Source organism: Vigna unguiculata, chromosome 3 (assembly GCF_037176805.1).
Source record: "Vigna unguiculata cultivar grain cowpea cultivar isolate G323 ecotype 2 chromosome 3, ASM3717680v1, whole genome shotgun sequence".
NCBI lineage: Eukaryota > Viridiplantae > Streptophyta > Magnoliopsida > Fabales > Fabaceae > Vigna > Vigna unguiculata.
This window is the reverse complement of record NC_140794.1, coordinates 23,524,270-23,549,370: the sequence shown is the minus strand read 5'-3', so window position 1 is coordinate 23,549,370 and position 25,101 is coordinate 23,524,270. Positions and strand designations below refer to the sequence as shown.

The following is a 25,101-nucleotide window of genomic DNA, read 5'->3' as shown; positions in this document are numbered from 1 at the left end:
GATTAATGCAAAACTAAGGAACTTTGATAAAGTGTAAAATTCTGATTGGTGAAGAGCATTGTTACGGGATTTTGTGAAATTGAACACATTAAACAATATAATAAAATTATTAAATTATTCAGAAGAAAAAGAAAATTGTAAACTCAAACTCCTCTTTCATCTTTGCGTGACACACTAATACCAGTATTAGGTGTCTTGTCCAGTTAGAGTCATCGCTAGTGACACCAGTCATCATCGAAAACTTTGTGGGTGCCAACATGATCTCTCTCAATATTCTTCCACTTCCAAAATGTGTTTCTTTCACTTTCTAATACCCAAATTGGAAACTACCATGACCTCACACCAGTGTCATCGTGCAACCTACATGTGCCACACGATAATGCCGTAGTTGTTGCACGTGTTTTTGTATGACAATGTTCAAGGCAAAATGGTGTTAGCTCTAATGCCTTCTCGGGCCAAGTTGTATCTTCTATGGCATGTCTCCAAACAAGGTCGTGTTAGTCCTAAAGAAATGCACCTAACATCACGTTGTGCATGCCTTCATTGCATGTTTGTATCTGATGTAAGATCCGCTAAAAATTAATTAAATAAATAAATAATTATTTAATAATTGTTTGTATATGACATTAAATACTGATTGTTGTGACATGGAAGAGTATTAGCTCAAGTTGTTGAGAGTACTTGTTTGTGTTAAGAGAACTTGGGTTCAAGTCATGTGTATGCCATATATGTGTTATTTAATTTATTATTATTTTAATGATATGCTGGATCATGATAAGTGATAATAAAATCCTAGAATTATAGGAATTATCATGAAACATGATTTGGTTGAAGGGTTATGCATTGAATTGATATTGACATGGCAATGAATTCGAACCTTGGTAGATCTAAATTAAACTTTCTCTGTGCTAAAAGTCTCTTTGGCATGAATGTGACAGGGTCGAGAAACCCTAACTAACAAAGGAGCCCCTAGGAGGGGCTGAAAAACACCTCAATAATGGTTCTTGAATGACAATTACCATCACCATTAAACTTCTTTTTCGTTTTTAGGCCATTAACCACCATTAAGTCCTAATTAAAAAGCCAATTAGAGGAGAGAAGGAGGGTTTTTAAGTTTGCCATTGTAGAGCATTGTGAGGAGTGAAATTTTAGAGAGAAATTGTGGTTCTTGCGTGAAAAGAAGAGCTGAATTGAGGTAGCATTAAGGAGACCATTGGTGATCCAAAAGGGAAGCTCTCAGTTATCAAATTTTAAGTAAGGAATCTAGGTTAGGGGAGCTGGACCACATTATTTTTACGCCTTTGATTAAATGCATGATGTATAATTTTAATATATGTATGTTTTCCCTCTGCCTTGATTTCATTTCATGTTTCTAGAATTTTCCAGAAACCGTCTGGCGGGCGCTGAACTGCCACTAGGCGACTCATGATTTTGTGTTATTTTTGAGTTCCTGAAAAGGAACCACCTGGCGGCATGGCCCTGGCCGCCCGGTGATACGGGCGTGCAACCCAATTCACTGGGTTTTGTTTGAACTACCTGGCAGTGATGAACTACCTCCAGGCGATGCGGGCTATTTTGGCTTGATTCTTGGGTTTTTGGTGTTCTGGGTGATTTTTAATCGGTGGAAAGGGTGGTTAGATCATTAATTGACTAAATGGAAGTGATTAATTATGAAATCATGAGGTGATAAGGGGAAGATTGGATGATCATGGCATATTCTCGTTCTAGGGTTAAACATTTGGGGATTTTGGGTTTTGGATGAAATTTCATGGGCAAAGGTAATATAATTTAGGGTATTGGAAGCATAATGTAATAATAGAACCCATAAGCGTATGATAAAAGTGTATTGGATGTAAAACTTAAGAGACCGGTGTGAAATAAGGAAGTAAGAATTCTCGCAAGTGTAGGGCAGAATTCTAGGTTTCCCATAACTGATGCACTACTTGATGGCATGCTAGGTGCCGCCAGGCGCCAGCGCAAAGATAAGGAATTTTGTGTGGCTCTTGAGTACATTGGTGAATTTGGAGTTTTATGAAAGTAGAATGTAATTAGAACACTAACTTGGGGTCATTGGACAGAGGTCTAGGATAGGTCCTTAACAATTTAGTAGTATGAATCAATTTGGGGTTAATTGGGATTGAAATAAACATGGAAATATCAACCTTGCAGTAAGGCATCATTAAATTATGGTCATGCTGACTTGTAAGGCACAATACAATTATGAACTTGAATGTCAATGAAAATGCACGAGTTGGATTGCGAGTTGGAATTATATAAGTGAAGAATTGTTATAATACTACGGTAAGGCATAATTAGTAGGTTGCCTTTAAGAGAGTGGGAAGTGTTGTTATTGGACACTATGATAGGTCAATTAGATTGTGACTGTGGCCTAGAGTTGAATAATATGGGTTACACGTGAAAGGTTCTAAGTAATTAATATGGTCAAAAGAACAAATTTACCCATGAGTATGTTTATGATATCAAGACATAAGAAAGGAGAATTCATGACCAAAGAATGGAAATTATTTGACTGCGAATTAGGCGATGCATCATGGAGGGGTCGAGAATGGACTGGAATCACATTTGAGAGGTCAAACTAGTATAATTTGTTGTACTTGTGTAATGCCTAGTGGTAGATTTTGGACTGCCAAGCGATAACTACACTTACAGTAGCTTTGGCACGCATGGCGCATGGCGACGTGCATGGCGACAAAGATCGTTCCGCCAGGCGATAGTTGCAAGGGTAGTGAGTGTAGAGGCGCTTGACGCCTGGCGGTACGTGTCCCCCGCCAAACGGTCTAGAAGCGAATTTTGCCTGACGGCTCATGAGTAGCGTCAGGCGATACTACAGAGGCCAGACTTGTGTTTTACTTGCTTTGGATGTGCGTGGTCTACAAGGCTTTGGTGATATCTCGAAGGTAGGCTTCCTGGGGTTTCTTGAGTTGTGGCTCAAAATGTATCCCTTGAGTTGTGGCTTTGGATAGGGGTTAAGCACGTGACATTTCTTGAGTTGTGGCTCAGAATGACATCTCTTGAGTTGTGACTCGGGATGGCGGATGAACATGAGGGACTCTTGAGTTGTGGCTCGGCTCGACGAGTGTTACCGGTGTGAGTGTGCACGTTGTGGCATGCACGAATGGGTCCAGTTAGATTGTCCTCCTCAATATTAAGCTAACGATTTTAGTAGTCTTGGAACGTTACAAATGTTATTTGTATTGGGAACTCCACCTGGCGTTACGAGGTGTGGTTCGTAGCATAGTTTCCCACACGTGCTCTGCCAGTTGTGACTGGTAGGTGTGGCAGCAAGACATCTTGAGATACTCATTAGAAGATGTAGAACACGGTTAACATGGTGGTTACCATGTGGTATCGAATGATGAAATTCCTTTGGTGTGATTGTGATAATATATATATATATATGATTATTTTAAATGTTAGCTCACCCTATTTGCTTGTGTTTGGCGATGATCGTGTACGCGGTACACGGGAGTAGATGATGTTGCAGGTTGATCTGGTGAGGCTTAGAGCCGAAGCGGGACTAGTCTTGGGAGCAAAATTTTATCAAAGTTTTTATGTATTATGTTTTGAATCAATTATAAACTTTTATTTTATCAGACTTGGATATTGTAATTAAGTTTTATAATTATGTGTTTTTGGATTAAATTCTGAAGTAATAAATGTTTTAATTTCCCGCATTTTTTGGGAGATAAAGTTTCAATAGATGAAGTTTATTTATAAATTCCTGTTTTTATCATTTAAATTCGTAATATCCGGTCAGGATGTTATATTTGAGATGCGCTTCCGACGTGAAAATGACACTTTTTTGTCATGTCAGAATTTCAAAGTTCAACTTCCATGCCTCTATCTTCGTTGAGCTCTACTACCACCTCTAGCGTCACTCTTTGCTACAAATGAAAACCTCCATTGATGGGGTACTTTTTTTGCTTTGTGAAACTTGTGGGTGTTGGAATCGTTTGGTGATTTTGTGTTCATGAATGGTGTTGGGTGGTGAGGTTTGTGAGTATAATAGTTGATATTTTAAAAATGGTGAAGAGCATTAGAATGTGAGAATGGAGGATGTGAGAATTAGATGAAGCTATTGTAAGTTGGGGATGAGCGAAGCAGAAGAAGATGGTAGTCATGGTTATGAGTGTTGGTTAGTGGTGGAATTTTGAAGATGAAGGAAGTGTTTTGGGAAATACCTTTCAAAACACTCAATTCACAAAACATTGAAAAAAAGGTGTAGGAGTCACTTTTATCTTTTTATTATAATTTCAATAAGGGGTAGTTTTGAGATTGCATGTTTTGTGGGGGTGCGGGAAAAAAAAGGAGGTGTGGGAAGAAACAACCATCCTTTTGAATGACTGACAAATTGCACTTGCATAGTTTTTTTCTCTCTATGGAGTGTTATAAGGATGATCATGTGGGTTAACACATGTCACTTGTCACACAATCCTGGATAACCAAACAATATACAAACCAGGAAGAACACATAATCATTGTCCCAAAATAACGCACGGACAATAAAATAGTAATAATGATAATAATAAGAATATCAACAACAACAATAATAATATAAAGAAACAATAAAAATAAAAATAAAAATAAAATAAAATGAAACAATAATAATAAAACAATAATACTAATAACATAAAACAATCACTAACACAAAAAAGTTTTTTAACGTTTGATATTTTCGACCTTTGACGTCTGTCCAAACACCGACGTCGTAGCGGGTGACGTTAAAATAATGTCGAAAAAATAGCAGACGTCACTTGACGTCGGTCCATTAAGAGTCCGACGTTATCCAACGTTGGGGCCAGTAACAGCATACGTCAATTTTTGCGCTGAAATGAGCCAAAAACCTGAGCAATTTAACGTCTGTTAGAGCCCGTCAGACATTAAATAAAGTCGGCCCTGGTACGGTCAGACGTTAAATAACGTCTGTCAAGGCACAACAGACGTTAAACTGCTCTACTTTTTTTAAAAAAAATTGACTATTTTTACAATATCCATACACTTGAAAATCAAAAAATTTCCAAAACAATTTCATAATACTTTCGGCATAATTCTGGAGTTACAATTATATATAATAGAACTTAAGTTTCAACATATATTCTAAACTAATATAAACAAACTAAAAGTTTCAACATGAAATTCTTGTACAATAAAGCTTTTGAAAGGAGTTCTAATTAATGTGGTATCAACTCCATCTCTCCAATAATAATAAAATAAAGTAATAATAATTAAACAATAATAATGATAATAAAATCATAAATAAAATGAAACAATGATAAAAATAACAATAATAATAAAATAATATAATCATAATCATAATAAAATAATAATAATAATAATAAAATTAATAAAAAATAGTAAAATAAAATAATAATAATAGTAATAACAATAAAAATAAAAATAATATAAATAATAATTATTATTATTATAATACTAATAATAATAATAGTAAAATAAAATAATAATAATAATAATAGTAAATAATAATAATAATAGTAATAATAATAATAGTAATAATAATAATATTAAAATAAAATAAAATAAATAATAAAGAATAATAATAATAATAATAATGGTAAAATAAATTAATAATAATAATAATATTAAAGATAATAATAATAATAGTAATAATAGTAATAATAATAATAATAATAATAATAATAATAATAATAATAATAATTGTGCCGTATTTAGAAGAAAAACTTTAAACATCACGTAAAGTCAAAAAGAATAACCATAATAATCATCGCGGTGATGGAGTCATAAAAAGAACTCAATACAACAGAAACTACAAGCACACACATACTTTCTCTAAAACCACATACAACAAAAATTAGGAGGTTAAACGATAAAAGAATTTGGTTCAAGAGAAGATTTTCATGCATCAATATATAACACAATTGCAGATAATATCATTTAAACAAGAAATGTCAACTCCCCTAACATGGTTTCCCTTAATGAAGCTTGCAAAATTTCCTAGAGTTGCTTTTCTTCTGCGAATGCGTCCACTCAAGAGCACGCACCAACGTTTCTTAGCCCCGTTTACGCACTCAGAATACAACCTCCACAGTCCCTCACCCTTTGGTAGTCTTTAAAATATACTCTCATGTCTCTAAAATGATTTTAACTACCTTAACTAGTATTAATGGCATAGAAAAACGAAAATTAAATAAAAGGACTTTAATGCTCATTCAAGGACCATTACATTGTGGTTTCGTGATAATTCCAATGCATCTAGGATTATATTATCACTCATCACGGTCCAGTATTTTATTAAAAATAATAAATAATCAAATTAACACAAAATTGACATACATATTAATCAAATCCAAATCTTCTCAACACAACCAAGTACTCTTGACCACTTAAGCTAGTACTATTCATTGTCTTCTCTCTCCACATTAATTAACTTAAGGATTTTTGCCATCGCATTTATTAAATTAATATTTATTTATTTATTTATTTATTGTGGTTCTTACCGTCCCTTTCACAATACCTTCTCCTTGTTGGTGCATCTCTCAACAATGCTCGCTCAAAACTCGGCCTCACTCACTCACTCGTGACTTTTCTTAAGGTACCTTCCACCTTGTATTGCCTCCAAACACATTTTGTTCTAACATCTTTCAATTTTTACGACTACCACTTTTTCAAAATTTAGTCAAACTTTATTCTAAGAACCCTATTATGTTAATGGTTTTTTATTTATTTTTTGCTAAATGAGTTTAAAGTCTATATAGCTTTATTGTTGCCAAATACTTTGCGTTATGTTGTGTAGTTTCCTTGGCAGTTACTTATATTCGATTGTTCCGCTATAATGTTCTGTGACTGTTTGTTAAATTTACTGTTAGGCAGGTCTCGCTTTTCCTTTGTTGTTTTTGTTCAATTTTGAACAAGGTTGTTCACCATGATGAGGTTTTTGGGTGGGGTTATTTCACTGACTTAATGTGCCGATGTTCTTCATAAGTAGCCAACAGTTTCCTATATATGTTTACCTATGCTTTTCTTCAATTTTGCATCATTGTGTTTAAAGCATTTTGTTTCAATTTCTATGAACTTATAACTATATTCATGTGAAACCATTATGAGTTTTGTTGTCAATACCCTATTCAGTAAAAGTATATAAGGCTTGGATTTAATATAATTTGCTCAATGATGAACTATAACGTTAGTAGGAAATTCTATATTAGAAGTAGAACAAAATTGAGATTTTTTTAAGTCTCTCATTTTTATGATGACTATGGATTATGAGGGTGTGTTCTTATATGGGTGATGATTTGAGGGAGAGGGAGATGATTGATTTTGGTTGATTAGAAGGTGATATTTGTAACGTCCTAGCCGAAAATTACTTATTAAAATAAAATAAAAATAAAACTTAATAAAACAACCTCATTTATTATCAACAATTCCCAAAACACGGGAAAATTTTAAAACTTTAAATTCAACGCGCCAAACCAGATAATATAATTCATGGCAATACTGTAATACAAATATTTTTGTCTATGAAATTATTACAATAAAACCATATTCTGACAAGCTAAAATCAGTAAAAGCTCCCAAGGGGTCCCCACTCCGTCTCATGCATCAGCCTGCTCACCTTCATCCACATCTGCTCCCATGTAACAAGTTACATGATCATCACCACACACACACAGATAGGGTGAGCTCATATAAATAAATCAAACAAATATGATAAGAAATACAACATCTAAGCATTAAAAACTCGTGTTAGTATACTTTTCTCTTTTTCTTTACTTCTTCATTTCCAACACTTACATTAGACGTCTATTATTTCTATACCCTTTAGGTGAGATCAATGATCGATCTTTGCTGCACGAGTGTCTACTCGCCCCTCCGACTACAGGCCACCACCTGATAGTCCACACGTGAGAATAACTTTGCCACAACATCTCACCGTGACACCAAGTGGAGTGCCCTAAAACAAACATAAGTTTGTAGTTGTTCCCAGACTACCAAAACTCTATCAGATTACACTAAAGAGGGAAATCACCCAAAACCTCGCCGTACGAGCCACAACCCGCACACTCCACTGGACTTCCTAAACCATCAGGCTACAACCTAAAGTGGTCACGTGTTATCCCAATACAAGATACACTCGTAACTGGGCCCCCAGCCAAAGCATCGCATCATGAACATCCCTTAAAGCGGTGTAGAAAACTTTCCTCGTGCACCATCACTGGACCAAAACCACCTGGCGCACATCTCACGCCGCTAGGCGGACTCTGGGTCCAGACCGCTTGGCGGGCATCACACACTGCCAGGCGCCACGCGCCTGCAGAATCATCACTGCACCGTCACCGCCGGGCGGACTCCACCCTGCCGCCAGGCGCCCTGCACTATCTGTCACCGCCTGGCGCACCCATCACACGTCGTCAGGCGCCAGCCTCCCTCCAGGCCTTCTGTTTCACCATTTCGCCTGGCGGGACCATCCCTGCCGCCAGGCGCCCTACTCGCGCCGTGAGCCAGCCGCTAGGCGCCATACCAGTAGCACAATGCTACTGGTTTTTGGCACTTAAACAGATTCCAATGGATCTCAAATCACACAACCCACCAGAATATAGTACAATTATGGTACTTTAGATATAGTCCTATAACTGTATTACCAATCACACAACAAATCATAACAAAACAACAATTTCCAATGTAACTAACACACATTACATCACTTAAACAGAGAAGCATGCAATCTAGTCCACTTCTAAGTATCAATCTCAACCATTACAACACACTTAAAATAACCAATTTGCACTTTACCTTTCATATCAGTCATTTTACTATTTGACCCAAATCTATAATCATCCAATTCCATCTTATAGTGTCCAAATTAATGATCCTCATGTACATTCATGTACATGCACTCCTTATCATGTTTCTGCATACAATTCTTATAGAGTTTAATGCTTATATCCCCATTATCACATAATTGTAGCCAAATCAGTTCACCCTTTTAACAGTTATAGTTCATTCTCTCATCTGTCAAGCTTTATTCTCACGCTCCATAATTACTTACACAATTTTCCATACCATAGGTTCAATTAACTACATTCAAAAATCCTACTCGGAATAAATCCACGTGTTTCCTGCCTTTGCGATGTCGCCTGGCGGTAATCATGGTACTGCCAGGCAGCGCACAACAATTCCAGGTGCTGTCCAGGTTTCCGACACTCAACGTGACCCCAACTAATCCCATACACACCATACAACATCATTCATATATAATTTCAACTGCACACATTGTATAGAGTTCATACTTGATCATTTTGACATCAATATTAATAAACAGTGCATTCATCATAGGCATGATTCAACATAAATATTCCCAATTTTCCCAGCATGAACCATAACCCCAATATCATACAAGAGCCACGAAATTCCACCAATTGGAAACATTAAGTACCAATCACATTAAACCAAACATACACATACATTAACAATTCGATACAGACCTCCTCACGTCACTGACAAACCATCCAAAAATAAGAAAACAACAGCAGCATTTACAACGCGGGTCACTCCCGGCCGCCAGGCAGATCATCCACAAACCCAGAAAACTGGGTGCAACCACATGTGCTGCCTGGCAGCAGTTCATGCGCCGCCTGGCGGTTTCTGGAAAAATCCAGAAAACACGAAGTAGACTAGAATTGAAAGATTTCACAATTCAAGCATGACCCAGAACACGTTTTCATACGAATCATAAATAAAACATACACTAAGAACTCCCCTAACCTAGATTTCCTGAGCTTAGCTTTGACCCTTGCAAGCTCTCCCTTGATCACCAATGTCCTCCTTTGCCTTTCCCCCAACTCAACCCCCCAAAACCTCACTCAAAACTTACCACAGCTCACAAACTCGTGCTCTCTTTTGCAACCACAGTAACAGCTTCACCAAACCTCTCTCTCTTACCCCTAATTAGCTTTTTAACGTGACCTTAATATGGTTTAATTGCACCAAAACGAAAAACAGCATTAATCAAGATTAATTATCACTAAATGGCCCATTGTATTCTGTTTTCAACCCCCCTTGCTGCCATGTACCCTAGGGTTTAGGTGCCTCTTCACCTCCATGCTAGAGTAAATTTTAGCAAAAAGAAAATTACTTTGTTCAAGCCAAGGTTTGAACCCATCACCACACAATTGAAATTCAAGTCTACAACCAATCCAATCAAATCACATTTCATGCCAATAGTTATGCATCTAAAACTATCTTCTTACTCATCATATTCCAAACATGTCATAAAAAAAAAATTAAATAACATACAATTGGCGTACATAAGACTCAAACCCAAGTCCTCTCACATAATCAAAGTACTCTCAACCACTTGAACTAGTACTTTTCCACATCATGAAAGTTAGCATTTAATGGCATAAAGGCTTCTCTTACTCACATTAATTAAATATTTACTTATTTAATTATTTAAATTTAGTGGGTCTTACAATATTTATGTTGTTTTTTTATGGATTTGGAGGTGATACTGTAGTGGATTTGAGAGTAATTTTTGTGAGAGTTTGTGAAGGATTTGATTGATGTGACTAAAAAAAATTAAATTTAATATATGAAAATGTAGAATGACCTAATTGTCCTTGGTGTTAAAAGTAATATAAAATGATATTTATATGAGTTGTAATTATTTTTGAATTTTTTAATGATGAATAAAATTATTAAAAATAATTATTAATTTAAATAAATAAAAATAATAATATATTTGGTATAACAAATTTAATGTTTTTTATTTTCAATATTAAAGCTCGACAAGTTAAATATTTGTTATCATATTTTTTAGAAGGTGGAATAGGTTAAAAAAAAAAAAAAACAAAACTGATTTCAACATGTGTACATTTTTTTATCCGGTTCCAAAGCTTTTGGAATTGATTCCATTCATGTGTGACCACATAGCCCACCTTCAACAATGGGTTCTTCATCATGTACCACAACTCCAACACATATATGGGATGGAATAGATGAAGTGGGACGTGATGCGAGGTTAGCTTCGTAAGCTTCGTAAATTACCAACATCCACCCATAAATCTTATTAGATGAAGTGGGATGAGATTTTAACCTTCTCCTACTTATCTGCGCATTTCCTTCCATTCAAATACACCTAAATGAACACATAAAATCACTTCTAATCCTCGCTCACCATTCTCTTTTAATATGTATCCCCCACAAACAAACACGGTGTAAAGATTAAAGTGAGAGTGAAACTAGTTTCTAGGACAATCATTTTTCTTCTCCAGATGAAAGTACCATTTTATGACCATTTGCACTAAATATTCCTGTTAAAAATTTAGCCTTTGGAAACTTTATGCTATTTTACATGTGGTTCTAAAAATTTTTAGATAAATCATTGGCCTTTGATTTTATTGACAACATGGATAGAAGATACTAAAAATAAATAGAGAAGAATACCATGTAATTCACTAAAATAAAAGCAGTGAACATTCACTAAAAAAATTAAATGTTATTAGATATAATAAAAAGTAAATTGAATGTATTAATGTAATTTTTTTTGTTTGTAAATCTTATTAATGATGATTTTATTTGAATTTTAAAATGGTATTTAGATCCGTTTCAAATATAAAGAAAACATTGAATTAGTTACAAAATAATTGGAAGATAAATATTACTATACAAATCAAGTTAAGGGCAATATTAGTTTCTGAGTAGGGATGACAACGGGTCGGGTACCAATAGTGCCTACCCGCAACCCGACTCGCTAAAAAAAAATCCGCTCGTTACCTGTCTGTTTACCTGTCGGGTATCCACTTAAAAAATACTCGCAGATATTTTTAAAATCCGCGGGTACCCGTGGATACCTGATACCCGCAAATATTTAAAAAAAATATATATTTTATAATTTTTTTAATATAAAATTATTAAAATAAAATATAAATAAAATTATAATTATAATTATAATTAAATTTGACATAATCAAATATACTGTTAATTCTAATTTTAATTAAATTTAACTTAATAAAATATAATTTTAATTTTAATTTTAATTTTTTGCGGGTAATGGGTACCCGCGGGTACGGACAGTATGATACCCGTACCCGACCCGTTTATAAGCGGGTATTAAAATATTCGCTACCCGCGAGTAATAAATATCCGCGGGTAATAACTATCCATCGCGGATTTTATCTGCGGATATCCGCGGGCGCAAATATTTTTGTCATCCCTATTTCTGAGAGAGTAGGTAAATGATTGTGAAAATTTACCGATGAAAATTAAAGTAATTAAACTTGAGAGTTTAGGTAAATTCGTAGAAGTTCGATAAAGTCGGATTGTAAATTTGAATTGTTTAAATTACAAAATATTAAAATTTTTATAAATAATATATTTTGATATGATATTATAAATTTATTTTATTGAAATATTATTAATATTAGGGTTAAATATGTTTTTATCCCTCAAGTTTCAGTGAAATTTGGGATTAGTCCCTCTTCAAAATTTTTGACCAATTTAGTCAATTATCTTTAAAAATGCGTAAATTTAGTCATTTTAAACAAATTTTGTTAAGTTTATATAACGTTTTAAGCGCATTTCATCATAGTATTTGAATTGTTTACACTGTTTGACATATTTTAGTTTTAATGTTAACTCAAATATTATTATAAAATACGGTTAAAATGTCAAAGAAACTTAACAAAATTGGGTAAGAAGGACTAAATTCACGCATTTGTAAAGATGAAGGACTAAATTGGTATAAAATTTTGAAGAGGGACTAATTCTAAAATTCACTGAAACTTAAAGGACCAAAAACATATTTAACCCTTAACATTATTATTAGTTGAGCATATTGTTATACTATTAAATATTTTTTAAATATTTTTTATAATAAAGGCCTTGAGCCCGGTCTGAGGCCCAAAAATCAGCAAAAACCCTTACTTTCATGACTCCCTAACTTACCAAAGCGCATCGACCGTACGTTACGAGCACACCCGCCAACCTTCAAGCAGCAATCACGCGCAGCAGAAAGGCAGCAACATAGAAAGGTTGCAGACCACGAACACCAACGCAGACGAGAGCACCCACGAACTCGAGCTTCCCGTGCAACGAAGACCGAGCGACGGCAAACGACTTCGACTTCGACTTTGACGGCAAGCAGAACGACAAGAAAAGGTCCAACAAATGTATGATGGAGAGTCCTTAAGAAAAAAGAATGAAGAAGGGGGCTGAATGAGAAAAACACTCAAACCCTAAGTTAAAACTGTGTCTGAAATTAGCAAAACAAAATTTTTGTGTTAGGTGCTGGTAAAAGAGAGATTAAAAATGGTGAATTAATCCTTGTTTGTAACCTTATGTAGTTTAGTCTTGGAATCAAGTATGCGAAGGAGTTGAAGATCCTTATTCTAGACAGTTTTCTTTATCTTCTCTTTCTTTGCACTTCACTTGGTGGAAATTTTACACTCCTCATGCATTTGTATTCTATGTTTTCTCCAGTTGGTGCTGAAGAACCAACACAAACAGTATGGGGAAGAAAGGAGGTAGAAGTTATCAGAAGAAAGAAGTCAAAAACTCTAAAACAGGCTCTCAATACAAGCGTGATGCTTATTCCAGTGACGACATGGATGATGAAATTGATACATGTAACTCCATTTTGTTCATTTTTATTCATTTACTTTTCTCAGATATGTAATAATCTTTTTATTTCATTTGCTGTGACCAACAATTTGAATTTCCATTATAATTTTTATGATTTTGGCCTTCTTGTGCTGACTCACTTGTCTGGTGCTTTGATTTTTCAGTTCATAAGCAGAGGGACATTGTCCCCCTTAACATAAATGATGGCACTGAAGAGTCAGATGAAGATGAGGAGCTTCCCATATTTGATGTTAAGGTTTTGGTTACCCTAAACTCATTTTTATTTATTTATTTTTTAAATTGTACAAACTTTTTCTTTAACTCTATGAAACATGACAGATTAAACTTCTATGTGTTATCTATTTGTTGAACAATTAAAACAAGATTTTAGTGACAATTTGTATATTGTTGTCTCATTTCTTTTCTTTCATATATTGGTCGAAGGATGTTGATGAAGATGATGATGAAGATGATGATGAAGATGATGATGATGACGATGGGGAATATGATGATGATGATGATGATGAAGAAGAAGAAGATGGGAATGACGATTTGGCAAAAAGTATGATGTTTTATGTTTGACATATAGATACATATACATATGTAGGGTGTATGCATACATACATACACAACACACAAATTTACTATAGAGATGGATGATGGGGTTCATAGTCGAGACATAGTACATATATCATTTTCATGCAAACATATTATCTCTACTTAAGTGCTGTAGCGAAAGAGTTTGCTGGACCATGATATAGAACACAATGCATGCCTTTTCTGTGTACTTTGCTCCCTTTTCTGAAAGGATGTGGTATAAATGGTACATTTTGTTACAACCTTCTGTTAATGGAAAGGCTATCCAGCCATTTGCGATTAACCTCTAATAATTTAAAGGCTATTTATCTGTTACTTGTTTTTGAAATAGCAACTGGAAAATTACAAATTTACAAGTCTTCCAGTTGTTAGTATCCTGTTCTGGTGGCTTTAGATAACAGTTTGCACATTCCAATGCATGGAATTTTGAAACTATAATCTGATGGATTAGATAAAACATACATTACAGTTATTTGCACAGGCACCAAAACACACACTTAGTCTTAAATCAATTAGCTAAAATCAGAAACATTTTGGACTTGATAAATAATTTATAAAAATAATAGGCACTAATATGTACTCATGTTGGTACTCGACTGTAGGGAATTCTTGTTTGTTTAAATTCTTGGTTAAGAATGTATTTATAGTTTTGGGCTTGTGAAAAGAACTTTTGCTAAGTCCCTTGGTTACTTGTACAAATTTTTGAAGTATATTCTATTCAAGTGGTGTAATTTCACTAAATGGTGTAGTCTCATTAGAGTGTTATTTTGTTTCTGATGCTTTGGTTCTAGTCATGCCGAATGATGTTGGATGTTCCATGTAGCTAACCTCAACTAGTGATTTAAGGCTTTGTTGCTGATTTTTGTAATCTCACAAAATCAATGTGTATGTTGTGCGTAGTGATTAGGCAAAGGAAATATTTACGTTCAAAGTTTGGGGGAGGTGATGATACTATTGATGATGGTGATGAAGATGAAGATGAAGATGAGGAAGGTTATAAACTTACTTTGGGTGGGAAAAAATTCTCACATGGTGCTGAGAATCGTAATTTTGAGGTGAGAATTTGAGCAATGCATGTAAAAGCAAAACAAAAATGCAGCCATATGTAACATTTAAACCATCATTACGTAGATTTTATCCTGGAAGTGGATCTTTAGCCTAACACTTTTTTGTTTCTTTATGCATTTTATTGTTCTGTTGAGTAATCATAAAATTTTGGTTTAAGATTCAATCAAGTGATGATGAGGCCCCAAAAGAAGAGGAAGAATTGGCATTACAAATACAAAGGGAGAAAGCAAAATCCTTAACAATGGAAGACTATGACCTTGTGGATTTAAGTGGAGACAAAGATAATGAGAAATTAACTTTGAAGGTGAGTGCTGCTGATTATCTTATTGTTTGTGGTCATTTTCCATATAACTATAGGAGAAACATAATGGAGGAAGGAAAAATAGGGAAATTCAACATTTGGTGAAGGCATATAAAACTTCAAGTGAACTTCTATATTGTACAGGAGGCATCAGATAAAGGAAACGAAGCAATAAAGCCACTGGATAGGGATATAATCTTCAGTGTTGATGAATTGAATGCTTTGACAAAGGAGGAGCAAATGAATGTTTTATATAGGTTGGGATATTGTCTTTATCTTTCAGCATATTGATTGAGTTATAAAGTGTGATGTTACCTTTTCATGCATTTCCTTAGCTTAATTTCTGCCATATTCACTACTAATGGATTAAAACAGTATCAGATATTCAGATATATTTGTATTAAAACATATATATATGTCAATGTTATCATTTTCCTATGCTTCTTCTTGACTAGTGACTATCCTCTCCTTCCAGGTCTGCTCCAGAATTAGTTGGTTGGTTGTCTGAACTAAATGAGGCACACAGACAACTTGAATGTGAAATTAACCCATTTTTAAGCAAGGTTTTTGCTCTTCTACCTTTTCTTTTTATGTTATCCATGACTTGTAAACCATGTAAGAAGAGTTTAACGTGTATAAATATAAAAGTACTTATTTTTTCTTTCTATTGAGATATTGGACCCCTGTTAGAGGGAGTTCTACTGCTGTCATGTGATCATTAAAGTGTAAATGCTTTTAAATGTGCCTCTTTATTTACCTGTGTTATGGGGTTAATGTATTACATGTGGTCTATACCCTTGCTTTCTTGTGGTAATTACCTCTCCCTTGCATGAACAGTGTATTGCATTACAATTATTTTTATCTTATGTGCAGGTTAAAACGGGGGAAATAGTTATGAAAGGAGAAACACACTATTTCGAGTTGAAGCAGCTTATTTTGTTGTCCTATTGCCAAGCTATAACTTTCTACCTTCTCCTCAAATCTGAAGGGCAGTCAGTCCATGATCATCCAATAACAGCTCGCCTTGAAGAGATCAAGAAATTATCTGATCAGGTCTTGTTATTTTCAAACTAGCTAACTTCTTTGACTGTACGGTTCTACTTTCCAAAATCATTTGCCATATGGTTATGGTTGACATAGTAATATAAAGAGCTTCTGTCCGTTAGAGAGCCAAAATATCATTTATTCATGCCTTGGGTTTCTTTTATACTGTCCGTTAGTGCAATAACCTGGAAGTAGTATAAGGGCATAGACGTGTGATGTGACTGACATGTCTTCATTGTTTCTGTTTTATTAGATAGTCTATGTTTCAACTAAATTTACTAGAAATATATTCGTTATATTGGATAATTTATTATATTGCGTGCACCCTATATTGGCAGCCCGGCTTACACCGGAAAAACGGGTATAATTCATAGTGAATTGATTTTCTAACACGATGTCATCAACTAGTTATCTTCTGACGTTTACTCATTGATATGCAATTGTCACAAATGAGATTTGAGATGAAGTCTGTTTTCCTAGATTTTGCAAATTTTCTAATGTGTGCCTCTCTCATCAGATAAAAGAACTTGACAGAAAACTTCCAGTTGAACTTGAAGACATTCTTGTAGGAAATAATGGGTTAGAAACAGTATTAAAGTCAGATAATGAGAATTCTCGAATGGCAACTGATTCTGTCATTAAAAACCAAGAGCTGCCTCCTGTCTCTGCCAAATCAGGAGATGAAACAGTGGTAGTCATCACTTATTAATCTTGGCTTTTATTGTTATCTGTTCCAAATGATAACTATAAAAAATGTTCTCAACGGTCAACCATTTTTTGCGTTGCTGCAGCCTAGCAAGCAAGATATGCAAAAATTTGGATCCTCAAAGGAAGGTGTACAGAAAACAAGAAAAGTTATACCTCAGGTGAATTATGGATCATGACATGATGTTTTGTACTATTACTTTGTTTCTACTTTCTATTGAGTAAATAATTACCTTTTTATTTGATTTATTTTTGTTGGTTCAAAAGTCTATTAATTTGACTGAAATCAACCTTAACATTGCAGAAGGACCACATTGGCGCACAGAGTTTGGAGATGCTAAAAGTTAGAGCTTCCCTTGAGGAAAAACTGAAGAAAAAGGGTCTGTATGTTGCTCCAAAGCCTAGTAATGGAGTAAAGCGTTCAAGACCAGTTAATGGGTATAACTTTATTCTTCTATTCTATTCTTTACATTACTTGTTTCAAACATGTTGGAACTTAGCCACCTACAAATTTCACAGCCAGCTTGAAACATATGATGATTTTAATGATGATACTGAGGATGTTAACGGGGAAGGGAGATTAATTAATGGTTCTAGCTACAAAAAGGTTTCACAGTTCCTCAATGCAAATATGAAGAAACCCAAGGTACTTAAGTTTTGCCTGATGAGTTATGATTTATGTTTTCTTTTGCAATTTTATAGTGGCGTGTAGATTTGAAGTTACTTGAAAAAGTGTCATCTTAACGACTCTATATGATGATCAAGGATACATTGGTTAAAATTAGTGGAAGAACTTGGGTCCTTAAGTATGTTTTGGTTAAATCTTATGTCCTCAGGACCTTTGGTGTGGGAAAATCTCTTGTTTAGGCTACAACAATTTCACTTTTTATATAACTTGTTAATGGCTAACTGATCTCTTCTTTTGAGTAAGGTTGTTTCTGGTGATGATGATTTACCCAAGAGAGATGAAATTGGTGAAAGACGAAGGAAACACGAGCTTCGGGTGTTGGCCGGTGCTGGAATTAACACCGAGGACGATGATGACAATGATGAGGATGATCAAATGGGTGGTGACCTTGGACCTGATGAGGTTGAGGATGCTGATGATGATGCTGGAAGTGGGGACTCAGAAAATGAATTTTACAAACAAGTGGAACAACTGCGAGCTGCAAAACTGGCAGCCAAAGAGGCATACTCAAGGTGAAATTTTGGTACCATTTTGGCTCTTTTTGTAATAATATGTTAATGCTATGCCCTTGGCTATTTCAATTTTATTGTTGCCACAGTCTTCAATTTTGTAACAAAAGGTTGATTGATTTTTACAGGACCACTTCAGTCTCCTCACAGCCTGAGACTGTAGAAGGAAAACGCTTAATTTCTTCTCAGGTTCTTGCTCTATCTACTACGGTTTTTAATTGAACGGTTCATCTTTTCTTTCAATTTTTAAGATTTTTCGTTATCACCTATTTCTGCAGATGGAGAAGAACAGGGGACTAACTCGCAATCGCAACAAGGCAAAAAAGAATCCCAGAAAGAACTACAAGGTACTCACTTTGATTGGGGTGAACAAACTCCTAAAATTTTGTTGGTTAACTTGTCTTTCTTGCTTGACATTTGCTATTTTTTTCTTGTTATCTTAATGTTGTGCAGCTGAAGCATCAAAAAGCTGTTAAGAATCGTAAGGGGCAGGTTCAGAGTATCAGGAGACCAACTGCTCCTTATGGAGGGGAATCCACTGGAATTAATGCAGCTGTCAGTAGAAGCATCAGATTCAAGAGCTGATGTCCATCACCTTCACACCATCTTTCCTAAATTATCCAATTTTGAGTCGTTTACATGTATGGAAGAATTATGTTTGCTTATTACAACAGTTGAGAAATTTTGCTAGTTTTAATACTGCGATTGATTTTTCCTTTTACAAACATTTTTCTTGAAGAAAAATCAAAAGCAAATTAATGTTATTTTAGCAACAATTAGTGTTCGAATGATTGTGTGTCATTCTGGGATTTACAAAATGTTATTTACCACTTGTTTATCTCAGATTTGGAAGGTACTTTTCAATGCTTTTTGTTCTGGTTTGAGCAAAGCCAAACAATACTGTGGAGAAAGATTAGAAACAATAACGATGAGAGCGACTAGAGAAAGAATACAACTGCATAAGTACATAGTTCTATCGATCAATAATCATATATTTTTTCATACTTCTGTGAAAGGATTCGATAGTCAAAAGAAAATTGAAAGCAGGGACTTGCATAGCTGAAGGTGAATTGAATGTTTAAATTTCAAGGTTGTTTGTTAAGAAAACACAATGTTCAACCTTGGCTCATTTATTTAAATAAGTCAAACTTTGGTTCCTTAAGAAATATTTTTAATAGCTTATATAAAATTAATAATTTTATCGTTATAAGTTTACGTGGAAGCTACTTTAATGAATTATAGTTAATTTTAGTTTTATAAAAAATTTCTACCATTCATTCTTAATAAATGATTGAGTACACTTTGTTATCAGAAGTGCATCTTCTCTTCTTAGGGGAAAAAGTTTTTTTTAACTGTGTTTTTATAGAAGTTAGTCTAACATCAAAAAGGAAGAAAAAAAAAACAATGAATGAGGCATGAGCTGTGGTTTGGTTCTACGGGGCAGAATATGATTATACAAATTAAACTATTTTTTTTTTGTGTGATTTAAGCTAATTCGATTTTTACTTTATCTTTTTTATTAGGAAATCATTTATTTTAAAAATATTATCAATGAACAGTTTTCTTTAAAAAAACATATTAGCTATTGTCAAATTGTATATAATTTCAGTAAAATATTTATAAATGAAATAATCATATTGAAAAGTTAACTAATTTTTTATTATATTAATTAGAAAATTTAGAGATGAAAAAGTCAATTACCACAATATAACACTAGATTTCTAATACAGGCAACATCGAAAATGATTTTAATCGATAAATACAAAGATCTACATCCTATACAAATTAAAATTATATAAATTAAAACGTGATAAATTTAAGGCTTAAATATATATTTGGTCCTCATTTTTGTCAAAATTATTCAATTTGGTTCCTATTTTCGTTGTGTTGTCAATTTGGTCCTCATTTTTGTAAAATTGCATTCAATCGAGTTCTTTTGGCAAACCGTATTAAAATTGTTAACGATACAGTGACAACGTGAAACTGTTTGGGGTAGTGTCAAATTTTTGCAGTGACGTTGGCACTGTTCATTTTTATGGCCGTTGTAGGTTTAAAAGTAAATGAAATCCAATTGGGGAAATAATTAGGGTTTGCAGGAAATCTGTGGCGAGCAAGAAATGTGTGCACAATCCACTTGGTGATTTTGAAATCCTGTTTGTGAGGTATGTCTCATCACATTCGTCTTCCTCCTCTTGCTGTAATAGTTGGGGGCAACCAAGTTGCAGTGGGTCTCATATTCGTGGTTCCAAGGGTATGGGTATAATCCTCATTTGCAAATATGGAGAAGTTGTAGTGGCTCGAGTGGCAAGAACTTCAAAGAATAATGGTAGACAATTTTAGGATTGTTCTAAGTACAAGAGTGTTGCTTCCAATGATATGGTGTGGTGTAACTACTTCAAGTGGTGTGATGAAGAATTATATGATGAATGGGATCGTATTATAGCCCAACAAAGGATGGAGATTTCTGAATTGGAGATTTCTGTGAGGGTTATGAAGAAAACGGTCCAATTTTTCTTAGGCTTAATTATTGCTATTGTTGTAATCTTTATAGTAATGGTGCCAGTAATGTTAAAAAATCAATGTGTTTAGGTGAAGATGTTGTTTTCTGGGTGTTGATCAGATTATGAATGTTAAAAACCTAGTCACTAGCTCTACATTGTAATTTATGAATGAAGCTATGAATGTCTTTTGTGTTCTAGATGAAGCAGGGTTGAGTAATCTTTATCTTGTTCTGGATGCATGAATCTTTATGTTCGTTTAAGTTGCTCAACTCGATCCCAACTCTGGCCCAATCTGGTTTAAAAAGGTTCAGTTAAGTCCCTATTTTCGTTTAAATTGTTCAATTTGGTCCCTATTTTAAGTTTAAAATGTTCAATACAATCCCTATTTTTGTAAAAATTAGTGTAATGGAGTCCGTAATTTTATAAGAAAACCTGACAATCAGAAGTACAAAATATAGCAAAATATAATTCAATGCATACTTTTGGTAAGACAACCTACCAAACAAAAAAGCACAAATGGCAATAACAACTCCAATAATGGAGACCAATATTCATTTAAGTGCAATCAGAACTTGTTTACTCATGCAATTCAATGTTAAACAAAATTCAAAGGCTAGACAAAAGAAGTTAACAAAATAAAGTACCAATTACTACAAAATTACACCAAAAGAGGCCTAAATACATTTCACACAAAATGTGGTCTCCTAAGCAGGCCTAATTAAAACATACAAAAGGATCTTCAACTTGGTCTTCGAATCTGCAATTTCTGCCTTGTGATTGGTTGCCTAGTATGTATTGAGACTTCATGTGGTTGTTGTGTAGGTTGTGTTGGTTGTGTGGACTACTGACTTGATGGTCGCTCATGTTGTTTACCAAAGTGTCACAGATGGCTTGATTTGTGAACCTAGATCTGGACCAAAATCTGAAAATGAATGCGTCACACAAAGGTTAGCATCATTATAATATATAGCAGTATTGTCAATATGAAGGATAAAAAACAAACCTTGGTGGAATGGCTATGAGGTATTTGTAAGCCTCAAGATTGACTTCTTTGATATTTCTCATCTCTCTTTCCCAAGCTTGGGGATATGTACTTATAACAGCCCACCACATTAAATTCTTTAATTTCTTCCCACCAATTTTTTTCCTAAAATTGGTGTACAAATGGCGCATGTAGAATCTTTGTTCTACTCCAGGTAACAACTCCTGTATAGCAGGCATAAGTCCCTGTCATAAGTCAAAATGAAATATATAAGTCCATAACCATAGTGCAAACACTTTAAAATATTGATTAAATCATTACTGAAATTTACCTTTTGTTGGTCTGACATGAAGGTGATGGACCGACATACTTCTGGACCACCTAAGTCTTCAATCAATAGCTCCATAAACTAAGTCCATGTCTCTTTGTTCTCCACTTCAACAAGTGCATAGCATAATGGCAACATCTGGTCATTACCATCTCGACCAACAACAGTTAATAACTCACCCCCATACCTTCCTTTCAAAAATCATCCATCCAACCCAATTATTGGTCTACATGACACAAAACTATCTTTACACATTTTTAAACAAGTGTAGAACCTTTTGAATGTTGCTTGACCCTGCACGTCTTCCACTTTCAATTTTATTGTAGATCCAGGATTGGATTTTAGCAACTCATTTGCATAATCATAAATTCTCCTAAACTGTTCTTTAAATGAACCTTGGACTTGGTCTGCTGCCATTGCTCTTGCCCTACGAGCCATATACATTTACACTTTAGTATTCCATTTCCTAACAACCTTGTTACATATTTCATTGATTTTTAAACTTGGATTTTCTCTTAAGTTTGTCTCCAAAGTCCCACTCAAGCACTTATAATTGAATATATCAATGGTAAATTCCCTACTGCAAGTATGAACATCAACAACTTTCCTTAATTGCCAGTTATGATGGGAAGTCAACAACGCACAATAAGCTAACTAGGGACAGTTTCCTTGGGCCCCCATGCATCTCACCCTAATTCTACGTTTATCATTTTTGACAAATCTTATATTTCTTCCACCATGAATTGCATACGTTCTAACAACATCTCTAAAGTGTTCCTTGTCAAGGAAATATGTTCCCACATCCCACTTATAGTCTGCCATGAATTTCGGCATCATAAACATCCCAAAAACATCTTGACTGCTATCATCATCCTCTGATTCACAATCAGTTTCTCCACCACTCAATAATTTATCTGACAGCCACTGTTCATCAGAAAGCCCCCTGTCAATGTGTTTTCGCACATTCCCCCTTTGTTCACATTCACTTTGATTCTCTTCTTCAGTTATACCCACTTCAACTGCCACATAACCCACATCATTATTAGAATTATGGTATAAATACACATTTGGTACCCAAACTTTTTCGGAATGTTCAATGTGGTACCCGAACTTTAGGAATGTTCAATTTGGTACCCCAATTTTCTAAAAAGGTTCAATTTGGTCCTCTCCGTTAAGTTGGAGTTAACACCGTGTCCGTACAGGACACGTGTCAAGCCATGAAATTTTTTTTTTTTTAAATTAATTTTTTTCCAAAAAATTAATTTTTTTTTTCGAAAAATTAAAAAAACTGCCACGTGTCAGTTTATTATCGTGCCACGTGGCAGCTTACAAGCATGACACGTGGCAGTGTAATAGTTATTTTCAATTTAGTACCCCAGTTTAAATTTTTGGTTCAATTTAGTACCCAAATTTTTTAAAATGATCCAATTTCGTCCTTTCCTATTTGAGACCAAATTAGTAAATAAGCTTAATTATAATTTATATAAACATGTTAAAATAATTGTTTTGAATTTATACATCAAATCACTACACCTAAATATTCAAATTATTTTATTTTTTACAAGTGTAAAAAATTTCATGTATAAAAAATTACAAAGGTTCTTCATTTTAACCTTTGTAATTTTTTATACATGAAATTTTTTACACTTGTAAAAAATAAAATAATTTGAATATTTAGGTGTAGTGATTTGATGTATAAATTCAAAACAATTATTTTAACATGTTTATATAAATTATAATTAAGCTTATTTACTAATTTGGTCTCAAATAGGAAAGGACGAAATTGGATCATTTTAAAAAATTTGGGTACTAAATTGAACCAAAAATTTAAACTGGGGTACTAAATTAAAAATAACTATTACACTGCCACGTGTCATGCTTGTAAGCTGCCACGTGGCACGATAATAAACTGACACGTGGCAGTTTTTTTAAATTTTTCGAAAAAAAAAATTAATTTTTTGGAAAAAAAAATTAATTTAAAAAAAAAATAAAAAAAAAATAAAAATTTCATGGCTTGACACGTGTCCTGTACGGACACGGTGTTAACTCCAACTTAACGGAGAGGACCAAATTGAACCTTTTTAGAAAATTGGGGTACCAAATTGAACATTCCTAAAGTTCGGGTACCACATTGAACTTTCCGAAAAAGTTTGGGTACCAAATGTGTATTTATACCTAGAATTATTAATGTCCCCCATTACATTGACAGGAATATCAACAAAGTCCTCATGCTCAGTCTCCGAATCATCCCAACTCTGCACCTCAGCCTCAATATCCACCTTAGTTTCAAACACCCCATCCTGACCTCTTGCACCACCCAAGTCATCCTCACCTCCACCTCCCAAATCAGCCTCATCCGCACATCTACCTCTCAAATCAACTTCATCCTCACCTCCACCTCCCAACTCAGCTTCATCCTCCAAGTCAGCCTGATTCTCACCTCCACCTCCCAAGTCATCCTCATTCTCAGCTGCACCTCCCAAGTCAGCCTCATTCAGACCTCCACCTTCACCCTCAATGTCACCTCCACACCCAAGACAACATCAGTCAAATCGTCACCCCCCAAGACAACCTCACTCAAATCTCTTGGCCCCAACTCAACATTAACTTCAACAATCGCATATTCCAAATTACTTTTTATATCATCATCTACAACTACTGCTTCTAACACAATATGGACCACAAACAAATGGACTTCTCCAGTACGCTTAATAACGTTTACCATATTAATTGACCCATTATCATCATACAACAATTGCAG

General features: G+C 34.4%; 1 protein-coding gene across 3 annotated transcripts; it reads left to right on the top strand.

The window, feature by feature from the left end:
- The first annotated feature begins 12,904 nt into the window (after nucleotides 1-12,904).
- On the top strand, nucleotides 12,905-19,317 carry EMB2777 (Sas10/U3 ribonucleoprotein (Utp) family protein). Of its 3 annotated transcripts, none has more exons than XM_085670533.1 (17): nucleotides 12,905-13,155; nucleotides 13,477-13,622; nucleotides 13,782-13,873; nucleotides 14,062-14,179; nucleotides 15,115-15,269; nucleotides 15,440-15,586; nucleotides 15,728-15,840; nucleotides 16,059-16,146; nucleotides 16,457-16,636; nucleotides 17,145-17,315; nucleotides 17,419-17,493; nucleotides 17,637-17,770; nucleotides 17,852-17,978; nucleotides 18,264-18,532; nucleotides 18,658-18,718; nucleotides 18,808-18,876; nucleotides 18,983-19,317. In XM_085670533.1, exons 2-17 carry the CDS (start codon nucleotides 13,505-13,507, stop codon nucleotides 19,112-19,114), a joined length of 2,049 nt encoding a protein of 682 aa, XP_085526659.1. In that variant the 5' UTR covers nucleotides 12,905-13,155; nucleotides 13,477-13,504; the 3' UTR covers nucleotides 19,115-19,317. The 3 variants fall into 3 exon arrangements, with proteins under 3 accessions (XP_085526659.1, XP_085526658.1, XP_027921926.2); XM_085670532.1 differs by having other exon boundaries at nucleotides 12,906-13,155; nucleotides 17,145-17,318; XM_028066125.2 differs by having other exon boundaries at nucleotides 12,906-13,166; nucleotides 17,145-17,318.
- Nucleotides 19,318-25,101: the final 5,784 nt, after the last annotated feature.

Coding starts and splice junctions, on each gene's coding strand:
- EMB2777 (XM_085670532.1), top strand. CDS start 13,505: ATGGGGAAGAAAGGAGGTAGAAGTTATCAGAAGAAAGAAGTCAAAAAC. Junction 13,623..13,781: donor GGATGATGAAATTGATACAT/GTAACTCCATTT, acceptor TTGATTTTTCAG/TTCATAAGCAGAGGGACATT. Junction 14,180..15,114: donor GAATGACGATTTGGCAAAAA/GTATGATGTTTT, acceptor TGTTGTGCGTAG/TGATTAGGCAAAGGAAATAT.